This window comes from Toxotes jaculatrix, chromosome 15, assembly GCF_017976425.1.
Source record: "Toxotes jaculatrix isolate fToxJac2 chromosome 15, fToxJac2.pri, whole genome shotgun sequence".
Taxonomy (NCBI): Eukaryota; Metazoa; Chordata; class Actinopteri; family Toxotidae; genus Toxotes; species Toxotes jaculatrix.
Window position 1 is genome coordinate 17,626,702 of NC_054408.1, and position 23,228 is coordinate 17,649,929.

Here is a 23,228-nt window from a genome sequence, read left to right on the forward strand (position 1 = left end):
AGCTGATAAGATTCATCTTGCCCTCCAGTCAGATTCCCAGTCCGATAGTCCCAGGATGCTCGCAGGTTGCGAGGGAAACAGTGTTTAAATCTTTTGTCCCATCTAATTCATTTATTTAAGACTGTCACTTCTGCTTAAGAGAAGGTTGAATTCAAATGCTTGTGTCATGGCCATCTGATCTGTGGCAAAGACGTGGGCTGATCTTGTCATGTCCAATTCATCTCATTTTAGTAGCTCTCAAGACATATTTCCAGGTTTCAGTGAAGCAGTGCGAACAGGTTGACAACGGCAGTCTCTAGTTTTAATCAGGATTCATCTGTTGCAAGCAAGCTGGATCATTCTAATAAAATTCAGTATGCTGTGGTTTAGCAGAGTAGAGTGAGAGCTTAATGAATATTTTGTAGGAACAATGCATAACCTTTTAAAGTAATGAATGTTCATTATCATTTATTACTGATGTATCATGTGCTTGTTTGCAAAACATCCCCAGCAGAGTGATGACATTCTTCCAGATTTCATTCACTCTGCTGGGGATGTTTTGTTTTCCCAAAATGAACCCGTCACTGAATTTTCCAGAAAAAATTATTCACAAATTTTTATTATTATATTAAGGGAATTTAGAGAAAGCAGCTTCTAAGGGAACGGTTCAGTGGGAAGAAGCAGAAGTCATCAGCTGGAATTCAACCTGGAATCACAGTTGCATGTTGTTTGTGGGTTGCAGACCTCTGATCCACCAGGATACTCCTTAATGATACATCAATTTATGATACATCGATTTACACACCTGAGACTCCCTTCCACTCAGTATTAATCAATAGAACAGATGAAGCCTCTTTGTTGAACGATGAAATGTCTTGAAGGCCAAACAGCAAGTGCAGTTACAGCCTTTACCACTGCTACTGTTCGACACTGATGCTAACACCCTCAGTCACTTTCTTATGACTGGAGCTTTCAGCCAGGAGAAGATGTTGTCAGGTGGCGCCTAACTTTCCTTGGACATTTTGACCCTGAATTTCAACATCCTTCAGTTGGTGGATTGGCAACCAACAGCCAACCTCAGGCCTGTCAAACTTTGTCCCTGCATTGCTGGGGACAAAGTACCAGACCTCAGTACTTGGTGGCCTTCCTCCCCTAGGCTTCTCTGAGTTTGTCTTCCCACTGGACCTTCACTGCAATCAGGATGATCCTCTTCACCTTCTCAGACGGTAGGAGTAGGACTATGCCAGGCCTCAACGATGTATGGACAGCCTGTGGAAAGTGTAGTTTTCTTCCACCCCATCTCCCACGATTGTGCCGGCTGCAGGATGCCACCCTGATGAACTGTAGGGATGGAATGGGGCTGGTCCTTTTTGGTCTCTCCTTTTCCAAGATGTCAGCCAGTGCCCTGTAGACCTTATTGTGATGGCATCTGTATCACCCCAACTAAGTTCAGTCTTGCACCACTGTGCCAAAGTACAGCCTCACAGAGTTGTGAACATGGTCATGGACTCTTGTTATAGATGACCTTTGTGTACAGCATTATATAATTGTACAATCAAAAGAAGTAACGTTGTCTAGCTCCCATGTCCTATTTGCATAGCAAGAGCATTGTGTGTGCATGTGTGTATTAGAGAAAGAGACAGTTGTTTGATTTACTAACAAATATCTGGTGCTGAATTAGAATGTCTTAGTCATCCTGGCTTTGTGCTTCAGCTGTAGCAACGGGGAGTTCATTCCAAAGATGTGAAGCCTGGTAGAAAAATACTTTTCCACCCACTGACTTTTGTCTTCTTGTATTTAGGCTCTATTTTCCTGATGACATGAAGAACAGCGCCATGGGATCTGAGAGCATGGAGAACAGATAGATAAGATGGTGCAAGCTCATGTAATCAATAAAAGGACTTTGAAGTTCAGACTGGCATGAACTCAGACCCAATGAATGAAGGACAAATGGGTGTAATAAGATTAGGTTCCCTACTTATTTATCATATGCTGACTGCAGCCTTTTGAACAAGCTGATGTTTTAATTTTCAAAAAAGGTCAAATAATAGATCATTGCAATGGAAATGAGTTTTCTTAAAGGAAGAAAAATTACAATGTACTGGTCCCTGTTTTCCTGTCAGTTTTTACTGGCAGAAGATTTCAGAACAAATTAAGATATACATTCAACTGTCCCATAAAAAGTTGTAATGGCCAATGGTGATTTTTTTGAATTTGCGGATTGCAGAAATGTATTTATGCAAAACAAAATATCTTTGACGTTGTTTTTCTTCTCTTCTTCTCTCATGGTCCCAGTCTCCAGGTGTCACTGAAAAGCTGTGGCACAAATCAAGGTCAATCTGCATCCTGGGGTCATAGCGGATTCACTGAGGTCCTTGAGAAATGTCTAAAAATGGATATTGTTATTGTTTTTCAGCTTCTCTTGTTAGGGGGTCTCCAATATGGCAGAACAACAGGTCCATGTTTTGATTCAGAATATGTTTTCTATGCTGGATTGCCCTTCCTGATGCAACCCCTTTTATCTGAGCTTGGGACCGGCACTAACAATGCACTGGCTTGTGCATCCCCAGTGGCTGGCTTGGAGGAGCCAGGGATCACCGGACAACCTGCTCCACCACCTAAGCCACGGCCCACCCGTATTCATATAGACCACTATAGGCTACTCAATCATATCTGACTAGACACTCTCCTCAGGATTCCCTCCCTGGATTATCTTTTCAGATGGGGTACGTGGCCTAATTACAGTCTAATTTGGGTTCTTGGCCTAGTTCTTTTCCATCTGACATTATAACAAGTGGGGAATCTGTAACAGACACACCAAAGACATGGCATTTCCTTCCTTCTCTTCCCTTTAAACAATATAGTCTTGTTTTCTTCCCAAACTGAACCTCCTATATTGTGAAAATATATCATATTGCTTATAGTCTGCCTTTATTGTAGTAATCTTTTAGAGAATATTACAAATTATCCTGTAGCACACCACACATTTCTGATGGCCTTATCAAAGCATTACTAAAGTTTCTCTGATTTTAAAAAAGAACTCTCTCTCGATGCAATGAGAAAATCAGTTTCCTGAGACTTGAAATAAATCACAATAAATACTATGTCTGCTTTTATTTGCGTCAAAGTTACATTTTCTTTGTGCATTGATGCAGAAGTGCAGGGCTGTACTGTGCTGATATGCAACAATAATGTATCTTTGACAAAATTAAAAGTGGCATGATGGATTACTTAAGTCAAGCAAGTTTTTAGCAGCTGATTTTATACAAAGGTGAAATAAATGGAAACCAATGGAAACACTCCACAAATATACACATTATCATTTCATTTTCATACTGAATATTTTTCACCTTTGGTGCCGGTGTATCTGTAATGGTCCTTCTGGTATTTCCTGTTTTATTAAAGCACAGGTCATAATCCAAACATAAACTAAAAGGTCACCTCAGCACCACAGACTGGAAGTCAGTCTGGAAGACAAGTCATACAGTATTAGAGCAGGGCAATGACTAAATCGTCCTTGTTAATACTTTCAAATGCTATTTAAAATTCAGATTCCGGCTACTTTAGCAGTCCTTTGAAAAAGTGCAGATGTTTATCAAGTCAGCCTTTTCTGGTATATTTATGAACAGGCAACGTGTCTGTAACCTGCTGCATGTGGTTTAAAAAAATGAGTTTCAGGTCACTGAGGATTCAAGGTTTCGCTTTAGTGTGTCGTGTTTGATGGATGGATTGTTGTTGTTGTTGTTGTTTTTATTTTTTCTTGAGCGATTTTCTCTGCCACCTTTGGCCCTCCTAGAAGAGGAAGCTGTGACTCCAGTGGGAGGGTTTTATTTCCAGCCTGCAAGATCTCCTCGGACGAGCTCACTTCTGCACGACATGTAAGTGGGAGAAAAAAAAAATTATATATATATGTCGCCTTTTGTCGACAGCTTAAACACAACGTGCACAATAAATACAGTGCCAAACGGACAGACGTTGTGGCGAGCGACAACTTGTTTGCACTTAATGATCTCGCTTCTGATCAGCTGTGCACGTGTCGAGGGCTCGCGACAAGCGCTTTGCAGCTGAACGCGGGGTTGTCTGTGTTTCCGCTGCTGCTGTAGGAGACATGTCTCTCAGCACACAGGCAGCTCTGCCATGATTGCAAAGATACGGCATACAGCTGCTAGACACTCGTTCAGCCTCAGCGCTCCTACGGCAAGGAGTAATAGCAGCAGTCCACCACACTGAAGCACCGGGGGCTCGGTGGATATTCGCCTTTCGATTTTCTGCAGCGAGGGGGAAGGAACAGGGTCAAACACTCTTGAGAACAGCGTGTGGAAAGACTGGAAAATTAAAATGAGTTTTTAGATGCTGAGTTCTTTTCAGAGAAAGTAATCGTTAAGTAGATTTTTTTTTTTTGTAAAGTAGGTGATGTATAGTATGATAACAAAACGTTGCAGAATTAAAACGTAAATTGACTCAAATCTATTTTTTTCTCCCATGTGATTTCTAAAATGACACGTGACAGCCAACAAGTTTGACTTAGAAAAAGAGTAACTGCTGCATCATCAAGTGTGGTTAAGCTAAAATAAAAATAAAAATCCAAATATAAAAGCTCTCACGTATGTTTCAGATTGGCGTTCTGACCTTCTTAGCTGTTGATTGATTTTTTTTTTTTCTTTTTTTTTTTTGTCAGAGAATTTGCCATGGCATCTCCACTGAAGAGTCTGGTTAATGATGATAGCAGGTACCAGAAATCCTTCCAGCTTTTTCTGGAGCGTTCCTCTGAGCATCAGTGTATGCAGGACTTCATCCACAGTAAGCTGCCAGACATACTGGCCAGGTATTTATACCACACATGATATGAGCGAATTCATACGGTCGCACTATTGACAATAGAGTATATCAGAGTACACCTGGATGTCACATTTTCGAATAGAATTGTAGATAGCATTTTAAATGAGATACTGTGCAAATATTAGTATAGTTGAGCTCCTCAATATTTTCAGAACAGAGTCTGTGAGGTCTTCATCCTCTATCTGAAGGCAAATGTACAGCTTTACTTATCTGGAGGAATTAAGTGTGGTCCTTCATACAATCTTAACCCATTCAAGGAGTAGTACTAAAACACGAAGGGCAAAACTATGATTTCCATATAGACTAAAACTCTATTTGGAAAGCAGCAGTTTGTGAACATTAGATCTAGTCTGATATAACTGCTGATATTAGTTAAATGACAATATAATGATATTGACGTACATGGCAGCCAATAACGAGAAACTGGTACAAAAATAAGCAATATACTGTTTTGTCTGAGCTAGTTTAGAAACTACATCCTTGCATAGTTTGTCCACTAGAAGGTGCTGACAAGTTTATTTTTCATCTTTATAAATGTCCAGCTCTGTATGTTCTTAACAAAGGAGTCCTTATCAAAAACTTATGACTGTTGCTTTTGTTTGTGTAGAGAATTGAATAATTGCCAAGATTTCACTACCAGATTACCAGAACTCTCAAACATTGGTACAGGCCTGAAAAATTCAGTGAGGATCGAATGCTAAAGAACGTATAACTTATGATTGTTGCCTAATACATTACTGTAAGGCAGGAAAGTGTCTTAGTGTTGAAGCAGTGCTGAGGGGAAACATGGAACAGGTGCAGTATGTGTGAATTCAAGGAATAGATGAAGGCAGATTAGGGGAAAAAAATAATTAATCCCAAATTAACCTGTGGAATATGATTAACACAATAAATAATGATAAACACTAAGGAAGATCATTTGCATACACCACCTCTTATTATTTTATAGCACACCTTTAGTTGAAAGTTTTTCGCTCATTAGCCATTAGCAGGCAACCATCAAAAAAACATGCAAACTTCAAAGAGAAATGTCCATGACCCAAATACAGATAAAGGACATATAGGTTCTGCAGTAATCAGTGTATATTGTTATTGTCATTATTCTACTTAGCAGTGCACACAAACAATTAAGTGACATAGCCTGTGCAAATCAACCATCATGCTGTGTCCTAATCATTACTGCTGAAAACAGGACTAAACTGAATTCTGAAGCAGAAATGTAAGTACTGTTACACAAATGTACGTATATTAACCTGCTAAACAAAGCGCGCGCAACTGTGAATGACAATTAGTCAGTGTTTATCTTTTGCTTCATTTTTTTTTCCCTATGTTGAAATAAGCTGTAGGAGGTAGTTGTCATGCTGCAGGGAACCACACCAAACTCTCTGCTCTGTGCGAATGTCCTCAGAGCAGATCAGGCAGAAATCTGGAGAGATATGACTCACACGTAAATTAAAAAGTGCAGTAGTGTTGTTAAAAATCAGATGGTGAGTGACAGAACATGCCATAGCAACAATCAAAGCCTTGGTATTTGGAGATGTTTCAGACACTAGATCGGGACATCTCACATACCCAAGCGTCAGGCAGAATTGACGGCTACAAGCCCAGAAATGTGGCCCACATTTGTCAGGTTGCAGGATGTGAATTTTAAGACCTGACTGTTCCATAGACTCTAAAAGTGTTTTTTTTCCTGCTTTCTCCACAGCATTGGAGATGGAAAGTCCCATCTAAATGTCATTGGAGTCGGAAGCGGAGCTGGTAAGAACACACATTACACAACGCTTTTACTGCTGAACTTATCTTACGTTCTGTGTCACGCAGTAAATAGCTGAGCGTCCTCTGCAGCAGACAGCTAAGGTGAGGGGGCGTTGTTGAATCAGCCTGCTGTAACTGTTCCTATTGCTGTGCTGTCATTTAAGGCCGCAGCAGTAAAAACCTTTAACCCTTATTATCACTGTCAAGGGTTTGTATGCATCTGTCCAGTTTGTCAGATTAATCTTTAACCTCAGCAGCAGACAAAGTGACCTCACCAGTCTATAGTTTTACTGCACATTGTTTCCAGTGCTCATGATACATCAAGGTTAATTTGTTCCTGAGCAAACCCACTACTTGCCCGTGAGTGCTATTACCCTTCCCCTATGTCAAAGCCAATCCTTTTAATTTGCTTGAGCTATCATGTTGGTATCATAATGGAGCGATGTTACAGATTCTCTAATGGACTGTAAAATTCATTTGAATGACTACAGACTCCCCTGTAAGGTATTATTCAATCTAATCAAGAGAGATTCAGCATCTGTCCACACCAGCTTCTTTGCTTAAATTTACTCCTTTGTACATGGCAACTTGTCAGCTTCAGTAAGACCTAGAACAAAATCATCTGCCTGTGGCTAAATGATATTCAGAGGAATATTGTGGTGATAACTCGCTCCCCTGGTATTGCAGCATTAAATGTATCATTTGCAAAACTGTAAAGTGCTATTAGTTTTTTCCTCCTTTAAATCTGCAGCACCATTTGGACTGGAGCATTGTGATGATATGCTGGTTGCGTCAATGTACAAATATTTTTCTTTTTCTTTTTTTTTTATTTATTTGCAAGAAGTGGTAGGTTTTCAAAATAAAAACTATATTGTTGCCCATAGGTGAGATTGACCTAGAGATGCTCTCCGAGCTCCGTATGAAGCACCCAGGGGTGACTGTGGATAACGAGGTGGTGGAGCCCAGCAGCCAGCAGCTACATAACTACAGAGGTACAGCCTTTATGCTCGCACACCACAGATTTATACTGAATCTGTATATTAACCTGCTATAAAATATGTTTCAGTATTGAATTTATCAGTGAAAAAAGCTTTTTAATGCTGAAAAAAAACTTTTAAAGTAGCCCTTGGCTTTCACACTACTGCATACTGCATTACTGCGTAATACAGTCATTCATGTATTAGTAGGTGGAGGTCCTTTAACCACTAGTTCTAGACTCAAGGTCCTGTGTCAGCAAGTGTCCACCCTTCTGAAGTGTCTTTGTGTAAAACTCTGAATCCCTACCAGCTCCCAGTCTGCTGCTCTCTGACCAGAAGATTCACGTACTTTTAGTTATGTTACCACCAATTATTCACACAAGCATCATGTATTCAAAAACTATCCCAGAGAAATCTGTAGTTAAAGTGGAGATCCTCAGGTTTCTCACTTCTACCTTTTAGGTCTGTCTTTGAAGCCTTCAGTCTTCATTATGTTCTTGCACAACCTCACTTCTCTTGGGTTGCCTGTTGGTGCAGTTTGTACTTTCTGTTTGACTTTCTCTCAGCTGTTGACAGCGATTTTTGAGAATTAGTGTTTTCAAAAGCATGTTGAAATCCTTTGTGATTTCAAGACTTGTTCGCACTTGCGTACAGTGAATCAGCAGCTCATGGAAAGGTCATGGCTGCAGATGTTTGCATGACACGGATGAAACAAAACAATTTGTTAGTTGATTCATGAGTTTTTAGTGCAAGTATGGTGTTGCTAGGGCGTTCAAAATTATGACTGCACTCAGTCTCATGCAGACAGGGCACGGTTCATCAGGTGTAAATTATCTTAAGTTTAATTTGAAATGCCTTTCTAGAAATTTGTACTACTCTTGTCCTCATTTTTTTTTCCTGTGCTGTCAATGGTGGTTCTGTTGTGATGCTTATATCATAAGTTACAAAGTTGATTAGTCCATGAAATAGCTATATGATTGAATCACTGTTTAGTTGTTAGTCAGTCATACATACTGGTGTTAAAGACAGTAATTTACATCTTATTTGTATATTTTCTCATGAAAAACAGTAGTTCAAGATAAACTGCAGTATGTGCACTACCAGGAGTTTAAAGTAAAATTTTGGCCTTTGAAATTTTAGTGTGTTGCAGTTCTCTCTCAGCTTATTTCTCTTCATCAGAAGGAAAAATGACATATACTCGCTCTTGCTGGTGCCAAGTGGTATCCCTTGCTTTTAATGAGGTGTGATACAACAAGTGAGTTGTTTGTTTTGATAGCTGAGGTGCAAATTACCCCGATTCTCTCCAACAATGTGACAAGTGTCTTTTGCAAATATTGTGGCCTAAAAAATAGTCTGTGCAGACAGTAAAATCCCTTTGTATTTATTTCAGTGTTAACTTTACTGTATAATATAGTGAGTTTTAATTAATATAGAGGAGTTGTTTACTGAGTTAAAATGTTATACTTCCTCAAAAAGTGTGATATAGTGACATGTTAGACTAGCTGTAAAGATTCAGATTTTTGACAGTAACATTTTTGTGTACATATGGTGATGCATGAATTACAGTAACTATTTATTGCCTGTCTGCAGTTTTGGTGTCACAGAAACCAGGTTTAGATTACATCAAATTTACCTGGAACAAGATGACTGCCTCTGAGTTTGAGGAGCACTGGAAAGTGAAAAAGATGACAAAGAAAGCTGACTTCATTCACATGATACAGGTTGGTGGTGTCGAAACAGCGGTTTGATATTTTTGACACATCTAGGTCATATTCATTGGATGGCGCTCCACAGCAATTAATCCCATTAGAACATCTGTCTAGCATAGCGTTATAATTAGTTGCTCTGTGAATCTAGTTACCAGCTCATTATCTGTGGTGAAATCGACAGATGCTGTACTATGTGCAGGATCCTGGAGCTACCATCAACTTCTTCAGGAGTCTCCTGGATAAGAATGGGAAGCTTCTTATCATCCTAGTGTCTGGTAAGAGGCTGGATCTGATCTTAAATCATTAAACCTTTCTCTTCTCTCTGATTTGTTGTTGTTAGCTATGCCGTATGTCGTCACTACCTGTTGATATTTTATACACATATACACACACACACACACACAGTAAATACAGGGATGAAAACCAGTAATTAGAATATTTCAGCAATAGCTTTGTTTCTTTTGGTAAGCCACCCCCCATTGCTTGCACCATGGCTCAAGAGATGTTGGTCTGTCAGTTGGTTGGTCCACCACTTTGGTCCAGACTGAAATATATAAACAATTATTGAGTGGATTTTCATGAAATTTGGCACAGGGATTCATGACAGTGAATCCTACTGACTTTGGTCATCATCTGAGTTTTTCTTTTGTACCACCAACAGGTCAAAGTTATTAGTAATTCTGTATGTCCTAACATTAAAATCATCCAGTAAATGGCAATTAGCAAATGTTAGACATGCTAACACGCTAAACTAAGGTGGTGACAATGGTGAACATTACCTGCCAAACATCTGCATGTAAACATCATCATTGCATGTTAGTATTTAACTCAAAGCACCAGTGTGCCTAGTCTCACAGAGATGCAAACTTGGATGCAACTCATAGTCTTGTTTTATTATTATCTATTGCAGGGGAGAGTGGTTGGGGAAAGCTGTGGCGGACTTACAGAGACCAGCTTTGTAACACAGAAATAAGTCAGTGTGTGACCACTGGAGACATCAAAAGCGTCCTGGACTCCAAGGGAGTGAGCTACCAGAGCTACGAGCTGCCATCTGAAATGGATATCACAGAGTGTTTCACTGAAGGGGATGAGAAGGGAGAGCTGCTCCTTGATTTTCTCACTGAGGTACTGGACTTCAGTAAGACAGCCTCACCTGAGCTGAAAGCTGGTGTCATGGAGCTACTTCGACATCCAGACTGTAGTGTGGAGTCCAACGGCAGAGTTATTTTTAACAACAACCTCGGAGCATTAGTCATAGATCAGCTCTCTTAAAAACAGTCAGTTAGTACAGTGAACATGAAATTTGCAGTATATTGCTAACATAGTTGTTGAGTTTTAAACAGGATGATCGTTCAATAGTTTACATTGTATAATCAACTGTATATAATGAAGAAGCTTTTAGTATTTGTGGGAAATACCTTGTTTTACATAGTCAGTGGTACAAACATTCCACACAACCTGAACTATCTCTAAGAGGATTTTGATTTTATAGGTTTTCTAAGAACATGTATTTGGGGTTAATTATTTATTAATTTGATATTAATTCTTCTATGCTTGTGCAAAATCAAAATTCCTTAATTGTAATTAACACAGTTTGTTGCATTGCCATGACCCACTCTGATTTTCTAACAAATGTAAATATCAGAGTTTTAATCAGCTTCAAATTGTAGCTTCATATAATTTTAATGGGCTACAGTTGGCAGGCTGTGCTGCCAACCCCATCACAGTCCTGCTCTCATTGGATCATATTACTTTGGAAATATAATAATAAATGGAAAATTGAGCATTTAGTGTTTTCCACGGAGATTGAGCTCTTAATTTTAGATAAGCTGAATGCTCCTGTGAGAGTGTCTGGAGCTATTCTAGTTTGCATACACTGCAGCTGTTGTGGAAGTTATGTACATGGTGACACATGCAATGCATTGGTTATATAAACACGGGCACAATGGCAGCAGCCGCTGTGAGTGTTTGTCATCACCCAGAATGATTATTCCTGGTATAGCTGAAGTGTTGGCACCATCTTGAGGGCAGCATCTGTAACTAAGCCTTGAAATGTGGGCATATGAAGGATACAGATTCTGGACAAATTGAATGACTGTGAGTAGATCACTGACCACCTCTATTATCAAGTACAAAAAAAAACCACACTCAAACACACAACTTGACAACAAACTATAATAAAAAAGTAAGCTACTTCAAAAATCAAAAATATGGGAAAATTTAAAACTACAATCACTTGGAGTCTTTGAAATTGAATATCTAGGCTGCCTGTGCACACACATTAAATACAGGCACACACACATACACACACACACACACACAGAGGTATCTGCAATAAAATGGGATCATCTGGGGCTGCAGCAGTTATTTTTTTTAAAGATTGTTTTTGACTGCACCACATTGACAACAAGCAGTGGAGCGGAAACCCAGATCTGTCAATGTCCCCTTTTTTAGGGAAAGCGGTGACCACTGTACCCTAATGTGTGTCTTTATCTTACTGTATCTGATAAAGACAGAGACAGAAAATTCTGGTTTAGCTCCCCAGGTCAGCTCATGAAAAGTGTGCTTTGAAAAAAAAAAACAGAGAAAGGCAATTAGCACTCACGTTCCAGTGAAGCTACTGAGCTGCTGACAGGGGCTTTAATGTGTTGGTGTTCCCTTCCTGTCTACACCTGACAGGGTCAATATTAGATAAGATCTTTCTTCCTGACATTCAACCACCAAACAAAATGACAATGACAGCCATGTAACCATGGCAATACTAAAAATCAAACTGCTACTTTTTAGGAGCCTCTAATACCAAGGCAGTGTTTACTTCAGCCTTCTATTTTAGTAGTCAAGGTTCGTCCTATGATTATTACATAAAAATGGGGACTTTGTGTAATATGTGTGTGTGTGTGTGTATGTGTATATATATTTATATATGAATGACAGTAAAAGTGTTAAAAAAATGTGCAGCATACTGAATGTTTACTGTCAGGCATTATGATAATGTGCTCTGCTAAGTTTAACCATTAAGCATTTGAAATATGTTTCTGAAATGTAGCATTCCTGTAAAAGATCACTCGTAAGGCTGATTTGGTAAAACTCATGAGATTGCTATAGGAATCTGGCGGCAGCTAGCTCAGGCAAAGATCATCTTTCAGGGGTTATGCAACAGACATTCATGGGAAGGGAGACAGCCCCTGTTGTGGGAGGGGAGAGCACTGTAACTCTCCAGCTTAAAAGAGTGGGAGAGCAGTCAACTCCGTGTCCTTATCCTCCGCATGTTCAAGGTAATTGTTAAATGCTTACAATGCACTGAAGGTGTTTACTTAAGTTATTTAAATTCAGCTCGGCAACTTCTTAAAAACACTAATGTACTTTTTGGACAGTCAGCTCTAGAAAAATACAGTAGAAGTCCATGTTTTTTAATTCAATTTCTGACCACTGTGTGTAATGCATTGCAGTGATCAGTCATGGCTGCAGAAGCAAAGCAGACGTGTTACGAGGGCAGCTCTGTCCAAAGCTTTCAGTTCTACCTGGAACAGTCGGGAGAACACAAGGCCATTCTCCAGTGTGTTCACAGCATCCTGCCAGGAGAATTTAAAAGGTAAAACAAAGAAAGGTTGGAGTGCTACACTGAACTTGCTTTTATCATCTGTTTTATTATTTTTACCTACTTACCCAGACCCAGCAGAGAGGTTATGGGTGCCTTCTTTCTGTGTTTTTGTGCTTTCTTTGAAGGAAAGGGATCATTTAGTTCACAGACTGAGGTCTCAGCTACTTCTCTCAAAAGCTGGCGAATGTCTTTTCAAAGGGAGATGAAACTGCCAGTGGTTTCGTGCTGGCACGAAGCTGGCAGTATTGATAACACAATTGTAATGTCATTTTCGTTGGCCCAAAGTCCATTTTTTTGTGCTTGTGCCCACATCCAAATAATCCTGATAACACAGAGGTTGCACAGTGCATTTTTTTTACCATTTTGGCATGAAATATTTTTGTTTTTGAGTTTTGCCTGTGGCAGGATTTTAAATGCACAAAAAAAATACAGCTTTAAATATGATTAAGCCAGTTTGTTCTGAGTGATTCTCACTAATAATGCCATCCATGTCTGCTTTTAGGATGCACTGTTAAGTCCTTGTAATTTCCTGTTTCCATATTTTATCAGGAGTTATGTGCGCTTTCTATCTACTATGTAACTATAATTGTGTTTCGCTATAAATACACATGGGTTAAACAGAAAGTGATGTGCGCAAATGAAATGAATATTACGTAATTACATAAATTACATATACAAAGACAACAAATATAAATTCTCTGAACTGTTACATAAGACATTCACAGTGAATACCTCATAATGAATTGCAATATTGATGGTATTAATTAACAAACTAGCAACACACAGATTCAATAGAGGTGTTATGTGCTATTAGGTAATTCACAGTTTATTTATTTGGACTATTTTCACTTTTCATTCATTTTGTATTGCTTTTCTTCTGTCATGTATTGATGTAGAATTGGAGCAGGTAAAAGTGACCTGAGTGTTCTTGGCGTTGGCAGTGGTGGAGGTATGTGGTTAAATACAACTTGTTGTAGTGGTTTTCTGTGATAGTTTAGGCTCAGTTTCTTTCTGTGAACCCAAAGGCATCTTCTTAAACTGATCATGTAGCTCATCATAAGGGCACAATAAGGAGAATTCACGATAATGGACAGCATTTGTTGGACACCGATTTGTTTAAGGAGGACACTTCTGTCAAAGTTACTGCAGTTTGTCCTGAGGTTTATTAGTGATCAACACAGGTCATAAATTACAATGATCATTGCACAGCAGCAACATCAGAATCCTTGTAATGATAAGACTATGGGCCAAAGACACACTGCCTCTCACTCACTGTCACACGCATCTACTCACTTGAGATAAATGTACTGTATTTGACATGACGACCTTTAATCAGTCTTTGATTGTTTCTGAAATGTTTGCTGTATTTGATTCTGATACTTTTTGCGGCCTGAGGTTTTCACACTGAAGCAGCAGTACTCTGAGACAGTGGGATTTCAAAGTCTAAAGGCTTCCGGGTTTATTCCAGGGGAGTTGGATGTCCAGATGCTCTCTCTACTGCAGTCCTCATTCCCTGCTGTTCCTATCACTGCTGACATTGTGGAGGGCAGCTCTCAGCTCACAGCCAACTTCAAAGGTATCAACAATTCAAAACACCACACAGTGAAATATGTGTATTTTTCCTTCTTCCTTTTGTTCCTTAGCAGTTTCAGCTGCCTTAAAAGAAAAGCCTTTAAAAGCATCTTCTCATGAAACACAGTTCAGAATAGCACACAGAATCTGAAAGGTCTACTGCACAGATGCAAGGCTATGTTTACACTGCCCTGTATTAAAAGAAAGGACAAATCTGATACTGTCTGCCATGGCTTCAGAAAGTATTCAGGCCGCTTCACTTTTTGTACATTTTACTGTGCAATTGCCATTTTTTCTCATCAATACTCAATAACACATAATGACAAAATGAAAACATTTTTTTAATTTATAAAAAATCAGAGAGGTTTTCAGGCCTTTTACTGTTGTTCTCCAATCTGTGGTCAGAGGAAACCTGTTGTTGTTTGAGTTGATTGGACATAATTTAGAAAAGTACACACCTGTGTATATAAGGTCCCACAAAAAAGAACTGTCTGTAGCCCTCTGTGATAAAATTGTGGTGAGGCATAGATCAGGCAAGTTTCAAGCCAGCAGGACTCTTAGTTGGCTGTCTGGCCAAACTGAGGAACCACATAAGAATGACCTTAGCCATTCTTCAGTTGACCTAGAGCTCAGTGGTCACTCTAACAAAGTCCCTTGCAGAGAAGGGAGAGTCTGACAACCATCTCAGCAGCAGTCCATCAATCAGGCCTTTGTGGCAGAGTGGCTTGATGGGGGCCACTTTGAGTAAAAGGCATATGGCAGCCCGCTCAGAGTTTGTCAAATGGTATTTAAAGGACTCTGAGAGCATGAGGGAAAAGATGAAACAAAACTTGAACTCTTTGGGCAGAGCTCCAAACACTGTCTCTGGCGAACACCTGGCAGTGCTCATCACCTGGCTAATACCACCCCTACAGTGAAGCATGGTGGTGGCAGCATCATGCTAATGGGAGGGCTTCTTAGCAGCAGGGACAGGGAGACTGGTCTGAATTGAGGGAAGGATGAATTCAGCCAAATACAGAGAAATCAAAAGTGCACGTGACCTGAGACTGGAGCAACAGTTCACCTTTCAGCATGTCAATGAGCCGAGGCATACAGCCAAGACAACACCGGGGATGGCTTTGGGACAAGTCTCTGGGACAAGTCTCTGACTGTCCTTGAATGGGCCAGCCAAAGTCCAGACTTAAACCCCAAAGAACATCTGTGGAGAGACTTGAAGATGGCAGTTCACAAATGCTTGAGAAGATCTGCCAGGAAGAATGGGATAAACTCACACTCTGCAATTACTGTCAGAGAAGCTTTTGAATTTAGGGTCTCAATATTTTTGTAACTGAGAGATTAAATGTTTTGATTTTAATAAATTTGTTTTCTAAAAACATATTTTCACTTTGTCATTATAGGCTATTGAGTGTAGATGGATGAGCAAAAAAGAATTTCATCCATTCAAAATTAAATCAGAAAGTGTGCAAAAAGTGAAGAGATCTGGATTATTTTCTTCTCTGATAGCACTGAGAAATCTGCTAATGAAGATTTTGAATTTTTTTGGGTCAGTACATTATGGGTTTATACATATTGATATATCTCAGTGTTACTGACTGGTTTCTTTGTTCTCTTTTTTATGTGCTATTTTTAGCTTTGGTAGCTAAGACCACAAACCTTCAGAAGACCCCATTTGCTTGGCATATCATGAACAGTGAGGACTATGAGGAGGAAGTGAAATCAAAGGGAGACATGAAGAGATTTGACTTCATACACATGGTTCAGGTCTAATGACTTTGCTTTGTAATGGCAAGTAGATTGTGGATTTATTTTCTGGTCTCTGGACTTTGTATGTTCTCTCCATGCTGTCCTGGTTTACCCCCTTTAACTGAGGTAAACTGAGTAACACGACAGCAGAATGTCAGCGTCTCACTTTGTGTAAGCTGCCCAGTTAATTATTTTCCCACTATATCTTTTGCTACTGTTTGAATTCATTGGGTAACTCCTTGGGAGCAGAACCTTTTCTGCCAAACAAAAGTGTACAAGTATCCCTTTCATACATACCATGAGTGAAAACACTTCAAAATGTGGATTTGCATATATTCGATCTTCAATGTGAAAATTCAAATTAAAGTTTCCCCACAATGCTCTTCTTAACAGATGCTGTACTATGTGGATAACCTCGGTAAAACTATCAAGTTCTACCACAGCCTTCTGAAAAACAACGGCAGACTTATGATCATCATTGAAGCAGGTAAGTAAAACTGGATTTTAATTCACTTTAATTAATTTGCCATACAACAGTTTAAAGCTGCCACATTTGTATTGTTGCAATTTATACTTATATAATTACTGTAACACCATGAGACAAAGTGACTAAACCACGAAAAGTTTGACCTTGTTTCCCAGAAGCCATATTGCTTCCCACTCTTCTTCCTCCCAAAACAATCTTTATTAAAGAGCAAAGACATAGTTCAGTCTTCCTTTTAATTAATTTACCCAGGCCAATACCTATACTTAATTATTTCTTCCTCAAGATGAACAAGTAACATAAACATTTTGTTATTGTCAGTATTTTAATTAATTTATTTTTTAATCGCCTATCCAGCCGGTGGTGGCTGGGACACTCTGTGGAAGACTTACAAGAAAGAGCTCTGCGTCGACGCCATCACAGAGTATCGTTCATCAGCAGAGGTGGTTGCATGCCTGAAGAGCCAGGGTCTGAAATACGAGGAGCACACCATACACAACGCCTTTGACATCACTGAGTGCTTCGATCCAAACAGCGCAACTGGAGAACGTCTGTTGAATTTCATGACAGCCAAAGATCACTTCTACCAGTCCTTCACCCAAGAGATCAGGGCAGGCATGTTAGACCTCCTCAGAAACAAGTGCAGCACTGAAAAAGATGGCAGGGTATTCTTCAACAGCAATTTGAGCTGCATACTCGTTTATGCTTGATGATGTCCTGTGGAAAATGTCCACACTTTCTCATTTCTCCTCTTGCATTCAGTTAACCCTGACATTTGAGCAGATAAACAATATGTTTGCCTGTTGCTAAGGTTTGCTGTATGCAGAACATTTTTATGTTTTCCAAAATTATCATTGAAAACATTTCAGTCCCTATTTGGTTATTAAAATCAGTGTCACAGTCTGTTTGCTTTGCAGAGTTTTATGTCTTTAGAAAATCAACGATGTAGCCTTAACTGACTGACTCAGTGCAGGAGTCTTGAATCGATTTCATTCATGGTTGAACCTCTTTCTAACACGTGAAGAAGTTTATGATCTTTCACGTTAAAACAGCTATAATCTATATTTTATGTGAAAGTGGTTGCTTGTAGTGATAGACCTGCAGAGTTATAACCATAGTCTGCAGTTCCCCTCAGATCTATAGCGGCTCATTATTTGTGTTTTTGGCCCTCAGCTTTACTGTGCTACAGCTTTACTATGATTAAATCCCAAAAATCTGTTGTTTACTACTATGAACTATGAACTGGACACTTTGAACAGCTTTAAAACAATGCCTTTAATTCTTAATTATTATTCATTTCTATCCCTATTTTATGTTATTGTTTCTATATTTTCTCTTCCTTTTCTCTTTCATTGTGAAGTTTGCCTTCTTATCTTGAAAGGTTTTTAATTTTATTTTTACTCACTTACCAAATGAGGCAACTAGCAGGTAAACATTGTAGCACATTTAGCAGCTAAAAAGATAGCACCAGTCCCAGAAGGCCACATGGAAAAGCTCAAGAAAGTGGCTATGTACTCCAATTTGACAAAGGTGGGGTGATAAACCAGACATGCATTTTCAAACCCAAATACTTAGTCTGCTTTCTTTCTTTCTCTTGTAAAAATGTAGTACCAGCGGGCCTCCAGCCTCAGTAATGTGTCCATTATGGCTTGGTGCACCACAATAAGGAGGAGACAGAGCATTAGAGAGCTGATCTGGACAAGAGACCAAATGGCTAGATTTATGCTGAAGATTATCTGAAGCATTTTTAAACAGCATTTTCCAGTTTTACAAGAGAAGTGACATGAGGACTGACTCACTGGTTTTCCAAATGTGTGTCTGGTTAACAGCCCCCTCGTCCATTTAAGTGCAGCGCACAGCCGCTTTTCTATGGGAGCTTTCAGTACTTCTAAAAAGCCAGATATTTCCCTCAGGAGTTAGTGGAGGCTAAAAGCAGAGCCAAAAGGAGAGTGAATATTGGACATTTATCAGGTGGTCAGAGAAATAGCTCCAAATGAATATTAATGTTGCACTGTATCTGCTGGTTGTGTAAGAAAGCAGCTGTTTGCCTAACAAGTTTGCAAAATCAACATAAAAGGGTCTGTAGCAATTAAGTAGTAGCCCTGTCTAGGTTTGTCACATGCACTCCATGGGACCATAAATAGGGCTACTAGCTAGGTAGCTAGGTTGCAGTTTGTGTCTCTTAGATATTAAAAAACAAACAAACAAAAAATGTTTACTCACTTGTACATTGTGTCAAAAGAAATCTAAAGCAAGAGTCTGAAACCGTATCCACTCTATCATGTTAATACAGAGTTTGTCTTCTCAGAAGTTGAGAACCTTTGGTTGTCTGACCAAAACACCCACTGTTTACAGTTTATTACTCACCTGTATACAATTCAGGTGAGTAATTCACTTATTTCTTTATTACAAATGTAATGCTTATAGATGTTCAGTATTATTAATGAGACCTGGAAGAACAGAGTTGAAACCTTATGATGCTGTTCACCATAAAGCCAGCAGATGGTGCTACGTATCTGAATATTCAGGCCGGCCTGCGTCTGTGCTCTGTTGCAGTATCTCCAGTAGATGGCACACTTACCAAACATTCAGATATGATATTACAGCCACCAACTTTTATTCACCATAACCAAAAACAGCATGTCTGATGTGTGGAAAAATAATTTCTCTAGAATCATTTGTTATCTGACTACAATATTTCAAACCCCAACTCAGCAGGTTAACACAGAGACATTTCCACAAAGAGTCGCACAAACACCACGCTACCTGCTGTGGCTGCACGCACACAAAATCACGTCAAACTGCTGAGGTCTTGTCTCAAGCTATCTAGCAAATGTGTTCTGGCTGCTCATTTACCTCATTAGCTTTAATAGGTCAGTAATTGAAATTCATCAGAAATTCTTGTCAGTGCACTCCCCCCTGATGTCAGTGGGCTTTCAGCACCTGCTCAGGCTCCATTACCAGGGGTCCTTGCTGGGCCCCTCTCATACCATAGAGTGACAGAGCATTAGTCACTGAGATAATCAACCTCAAGACACTGTTTGCCGCTAATGCTCATCAAGAACTATTTACTTCACATGCCATTTGGTGGCTTATCAAAGAAGAAGTTCTCTGCTAGATAAATGTGATGAAATGTTAACAGATCACCTCGTTTTCCAGGTAATAGATTATACATAGAAGTGCTTAACAGCTGGATATTGTTATATTGTTAGCTGGAAATTGTTTTTATTTTCTGTCTGTGGCGTGCTTATTAGCTGGTGACATAATGACAAGCCAGACAAGCCATGTCTCTTCAGAGAGCCTGATGCACATTTACATTTCCCTGTGAACCTCATCAGCATGATACTGTGCAGGCAATGCACAATACTGAATCCATAAATACATAAATACCACGATACAGGTCAGACATTGCAGCTTGGCCAAAATGTCGACTTGGTTCCAGGTTAAAAGGTTAAAAAAAGGTTCTTCAAGAAAGCTTTCTTCAGTCCATCTGGCCAGCTACCAGATCTGAACCTCTAACCTCTGGCCTTAAGGTGCTCACCAGTGTACCTTCACTTCAACTTAAAATAGGCCATGTGTTCACAGTATGAGCATTATTACTATGTCTTTACTCATGTACTGACTTATTTCCCACAATCTGGTGCATGTGTATATGCTGCTTATTCTATTTGCCTATATAGTAAGCATGGTTTGTCTTTACAGCATGCTTACTTGTTGCCTTTCAGTGTTGAGGCTTAATGTAGAGAAGATACTTGATTTCAGGGTGCCTTAATTCTCCTGGAATCGAATAAATAAAGGAAAGGATTACATGAAATAAATGAATGAGGTTTCGTATCAAAAGTAAAAAAAAAAAAATCACCTACACCATTGTAACACAAAGCTGAGGGCATATTATTAAAAACGTGCACAAAACATTTATATTATTCATAGCACTTAAAATACATGTTGAATGCATGTTGATTCTCCACAATGTACTCAGTGTTGACAGATCATATAGAAATAAATGCTTTATGCTTCGTATGTGAACTTTCTCTTCTAAATTCATCATTGTTAAAATCATTTCCAAATTATCATTTCCAAATTATCAAACATCTTTCATGAGAATGTACAACGATTAAACCTAATCCTGGCTACCATCTGCACATTTAAACCACTACCTACAAAACCAAAACAATGATGGTATTTTTAGTATTTTTTTTATAAGCTGGATAATTCACTCTTTGGCCAAAGTGACTTTTCAGATGTCCATCTTCTTTAATACAGCACCTCTCCCCTAGTCCCCTCAGTACGGAGAGCTAGTATCAGGCCAGAGGCGACTTCTATCAGCCATCATGTCCGTGTTTAGACCTCTCTGAGACCAGAGCAGGACATAAACTGGCCCTAAAATACATCACACACACTTTAATGGGCAGAGGCTGCGGCCGGGTCTTGAAATATAGCACTGATACCGGTGCTGTAAATGGCTGGCCTCTGCAGCATATTTCATTCTGGAGAATTAGTCCTGTTTAGCAGCTGCTGTTATATAGGGGCTGTCCTCTACAGTCCAGAAGAATATGGCCATTTGATTGATGATTGCAAGGATTTGTTTTCCTTCTTTTAACTTCTGTCTAAAGTCAATTGAATCAGTACAAAACATGGTGGAGGGTGAAAATTCCAGTTTCACAATTCAGTCTTTTTCTCTTACAGATGTTGATTTGTCCTGCAGAGAAGTGACTCTCAGGCTTAAATCAATCCAATGCGATTAACCACAAATCAGAGAGGATGGAATGGGGGGACTCTGCTCCAATCAAGTTTACCTTTGTCTGTCTCATTAATCGAGTGATTTGCGGTCTCATAGTCTGATCTCCAGGATTGTTCCTGTGCTTGTGAATATGGAGAATTGCCACAGATAAAGAGTGGCGCCATATTTTTTCTCCATACCACATATTGAACCAGAAGTGTGAGAGATAAACCAGACCAAAAATGCCATTAATTGACCCCTTCTGTTCACACAGTATGTTGATCAATTACAGATTACACGTCACATTAATGAATTCATAAATTATATATTCTAGGTTAGGCCTTTTGTTTTTGTGCTGCAACTGTGAAACTTCTCCTGTCAAGAGGAAAAGTTGAAGGGAAAAATAGGCTACTTCAGAAGAATTTTATATGTGCCTGACAAACGGTGATAACAATTTTGAGAAACAAGTTGATATTGACTCTAAGCCATACTCTTTTAAGCCCATATTTGCTCATTTGATAAAAAAGAGTCACTGTCACTTGTTCACTTTGTCAACCGGGAGAGTTCCTGAGGGTGAGATCCTCCTTAATTACACTCAGTGACGCTTACCCTCACCAAACGCCCCAATTTCCCTCACATGGTGCTGTGTTTGGGGGTGTGCTTGTCATTTACTGTTGTGGGATGTGAAAGAAAAAACAAGAAAACCTCATGCGACGTCAGTTGTTTTTTGTTCATGAAGTTTTATGCTCAAATGACTAAGCTTAGATTGATATATTGGTTTGGTTATCAGGATTCAGAGTTTCTCTCTCTGTCTTTCTCTACATGCAAAGGATGAGAATGTAAATCTGTAAACACTAATAAAATTATTCTATCCTGGCTTGAAATGGCCAAATTAAAGATACTGAATATTGCCATACTGACTATCTGTGACTTCACTGTATCAGCAGAGGTCTTTAAAAACTCTTATCAGCTGAACCCTGCAGATGTTATCAGCTGTGTTTTATTACTGTTATTACTGAGGATGATGTCTGTCTCTCCTGCAGCTATGTGAACAGATACAGAACTTGCACTAAAAAACTGATCATGACAGAGCAATCCTGCTGGAAGTTAATACCAGTAGCAGGGATATTTGTACTTAATCCCTGTCATGAGAAAAAGAAAATAAGACCTTACATTTCCCTGCAGATCTACTCTGGCTTTATTATTCTTCAGTGCACTAATCAACTTGTATCTCGTCTTGTGCTTTTATTAAATGCTGTTTCTGGCTCACATCAATTCATTGTCTCTTAAATATCCTCCCTCTCATGGGTGTGAGCTTGATTGTGCATAGGAAATGAAGTTGGAAACTTTTTGGAGCTCTATTTAAAGTGCGCGTCCCCGGAGCGACCCCTCTGCCTTAATAACTTATGATCAGGATCCCTGGGTCCTTACGTTTTATTTTGCCTCGCCAGTGTTCCTGACTAAACCCATTCTAATGAAATGTTCTGCTAAATTGTCGAACGGTTCTGTTTTCCATCCATAAAAAAGGTGTTTACAGCCCTGGTGAGAACCCAAACACAATAAAGATAGTTGTTTAACTTGATAAATCACAGTGCAGGTGAAGGGGGGTGTTTGCTGGCTCGTTTAGAAGCTGGGAGTCGCTCTGAGGATGGCTCACTTCTAATAGAGATAGAGGCAATTTGAGGAGTTCCCTTGCAACGCTGACTACCAGCAGGAATCAATGCAAATTTGTGTTCAGTGTTTCTTATGCAAATTTTCTATGGAAGTCTGAACCACAAATGGTGGTATTCAATTTTTGCTCTGCATACACTATTTTTTGTGAATTGTTGGATTGCTTGAATCAACAATT

General features: G+C 39.3%; 2 protein-coding genes across 3 annotated transcripts; both read left to right on the forward strand.

Annotated features, from left to right (window-relative positions):
- The first annotated feature begins 3,780 nt into the window (after positions 1-3,780).
- hnmt (histamine N-methyltransferase) lies at positions 3,781-11,856 on the forward strand. 2 transcript variants are annotated; one of them, XM_041057751.1, is made up of 7 exons: positions 3,781-3,857; positions 4,658-4,804; positions 6,524-6,576; positions 7,458-7,565; positions 9,141-9,271; positions 9,441-9,534; positions 10,170-11,856. In XM_041057751.1, exons 2-7 carry the CDS (start codon positions 4,668-4,670, stop codon positions 10,529-10,531), a joined length of 885 nt encoding a protein of 294 aa, XP_040913685.1. In that variant the 5' UTR covers positions 3,781-3,857; positions 4,658-4,667; the 3' UTR covers positions 10,532-11,856. The 2 variants fall into 2 exon arrangements, with proteins under 2 accessions (XP_040913685.1, XP_040913686.1); XM_041057752.1 differs by having other exon boundaries at positions 9,459-9,534.
- Positions 11,857-12,478: 622 nt separating this feature from the next.
- On the forward strand, positions 12,479-17,560 carry LOC121194745 (histamine N-methyltransferase A-like). Its single transcript, XM_041057754.1, has 7 exons — positions 12,479-12,534; positions 12,709-12,851; positions 13,757-13,809; positions 14,329-14,436; positions 16,063-16,193; positions 16,569-16,662; positions 17,017-17,560. Exons 2-7 carry the CDS (start codon positions 12,718-12,720, stop codon positions 17,367-17,369), a joined length of 873 nt encoding a protein of 290 aa, XP_040913688.1. The 5' UTR covers positions 12,479-12,534; positions 12,709-12,717; the 3' UTR covers positions 17,370-17,560.
- Positions 17,561-23,228: the final 5,668 nt, after the last annotated feature.

What these genes read in the sequence shown, in the direction of transcription:
- LOC121194745 (XM_041057754.1), top strand. Translation starts at nt 12,718, where the DNA reads ATGGCTGCAGAAGCAAAGCAGACGTGTTACGAGGGCAGCTCTGTCCAA. An exon ending in CTGCCAGGAGAATTTAAAAG is followed by an intron (nt 12,852 to 13,756) that starts GTAAAACAAAGA and finishes GTATTGATGTAG; the next exon opens with AATTGGAGCAGGTAAAAGTG. An exon ending in TGGCGTTGGCAGTGGTGGAG is followed by an intron (nt 13,810 to 14,328) that starts GTATGTGGTTAA and finishes GGTTTATTCCAG; the next exon opens with GGGAGTTGGATGTCCAGATG.
- hnmt (XM_041057751.1), top strand. Translation starts at nt 4,668, where the DNA reads ATGGCATCTCCACTGAAGAGTCTGGTTAATGATGATAGCAGGTACCAG. An exon ending in TGGAGTCGGAAGCGGAGCTG is followed by an intron (nt 6,577 to 7,457) that starts GTAAGAACACAC and finishes TGTTGCCCATAG; the next exon opens with GTGAGATTGACCTAGAGATG. An exon ending in TCTTATCATCCTAGTGTCTG is followed by an intron (nt 9,535 to 10,169) that starts GTAAGAGGCTGG and finishes TATCTATTGCAG; the next exon opens with GGGAGAGTGGTTGGGGAAAG.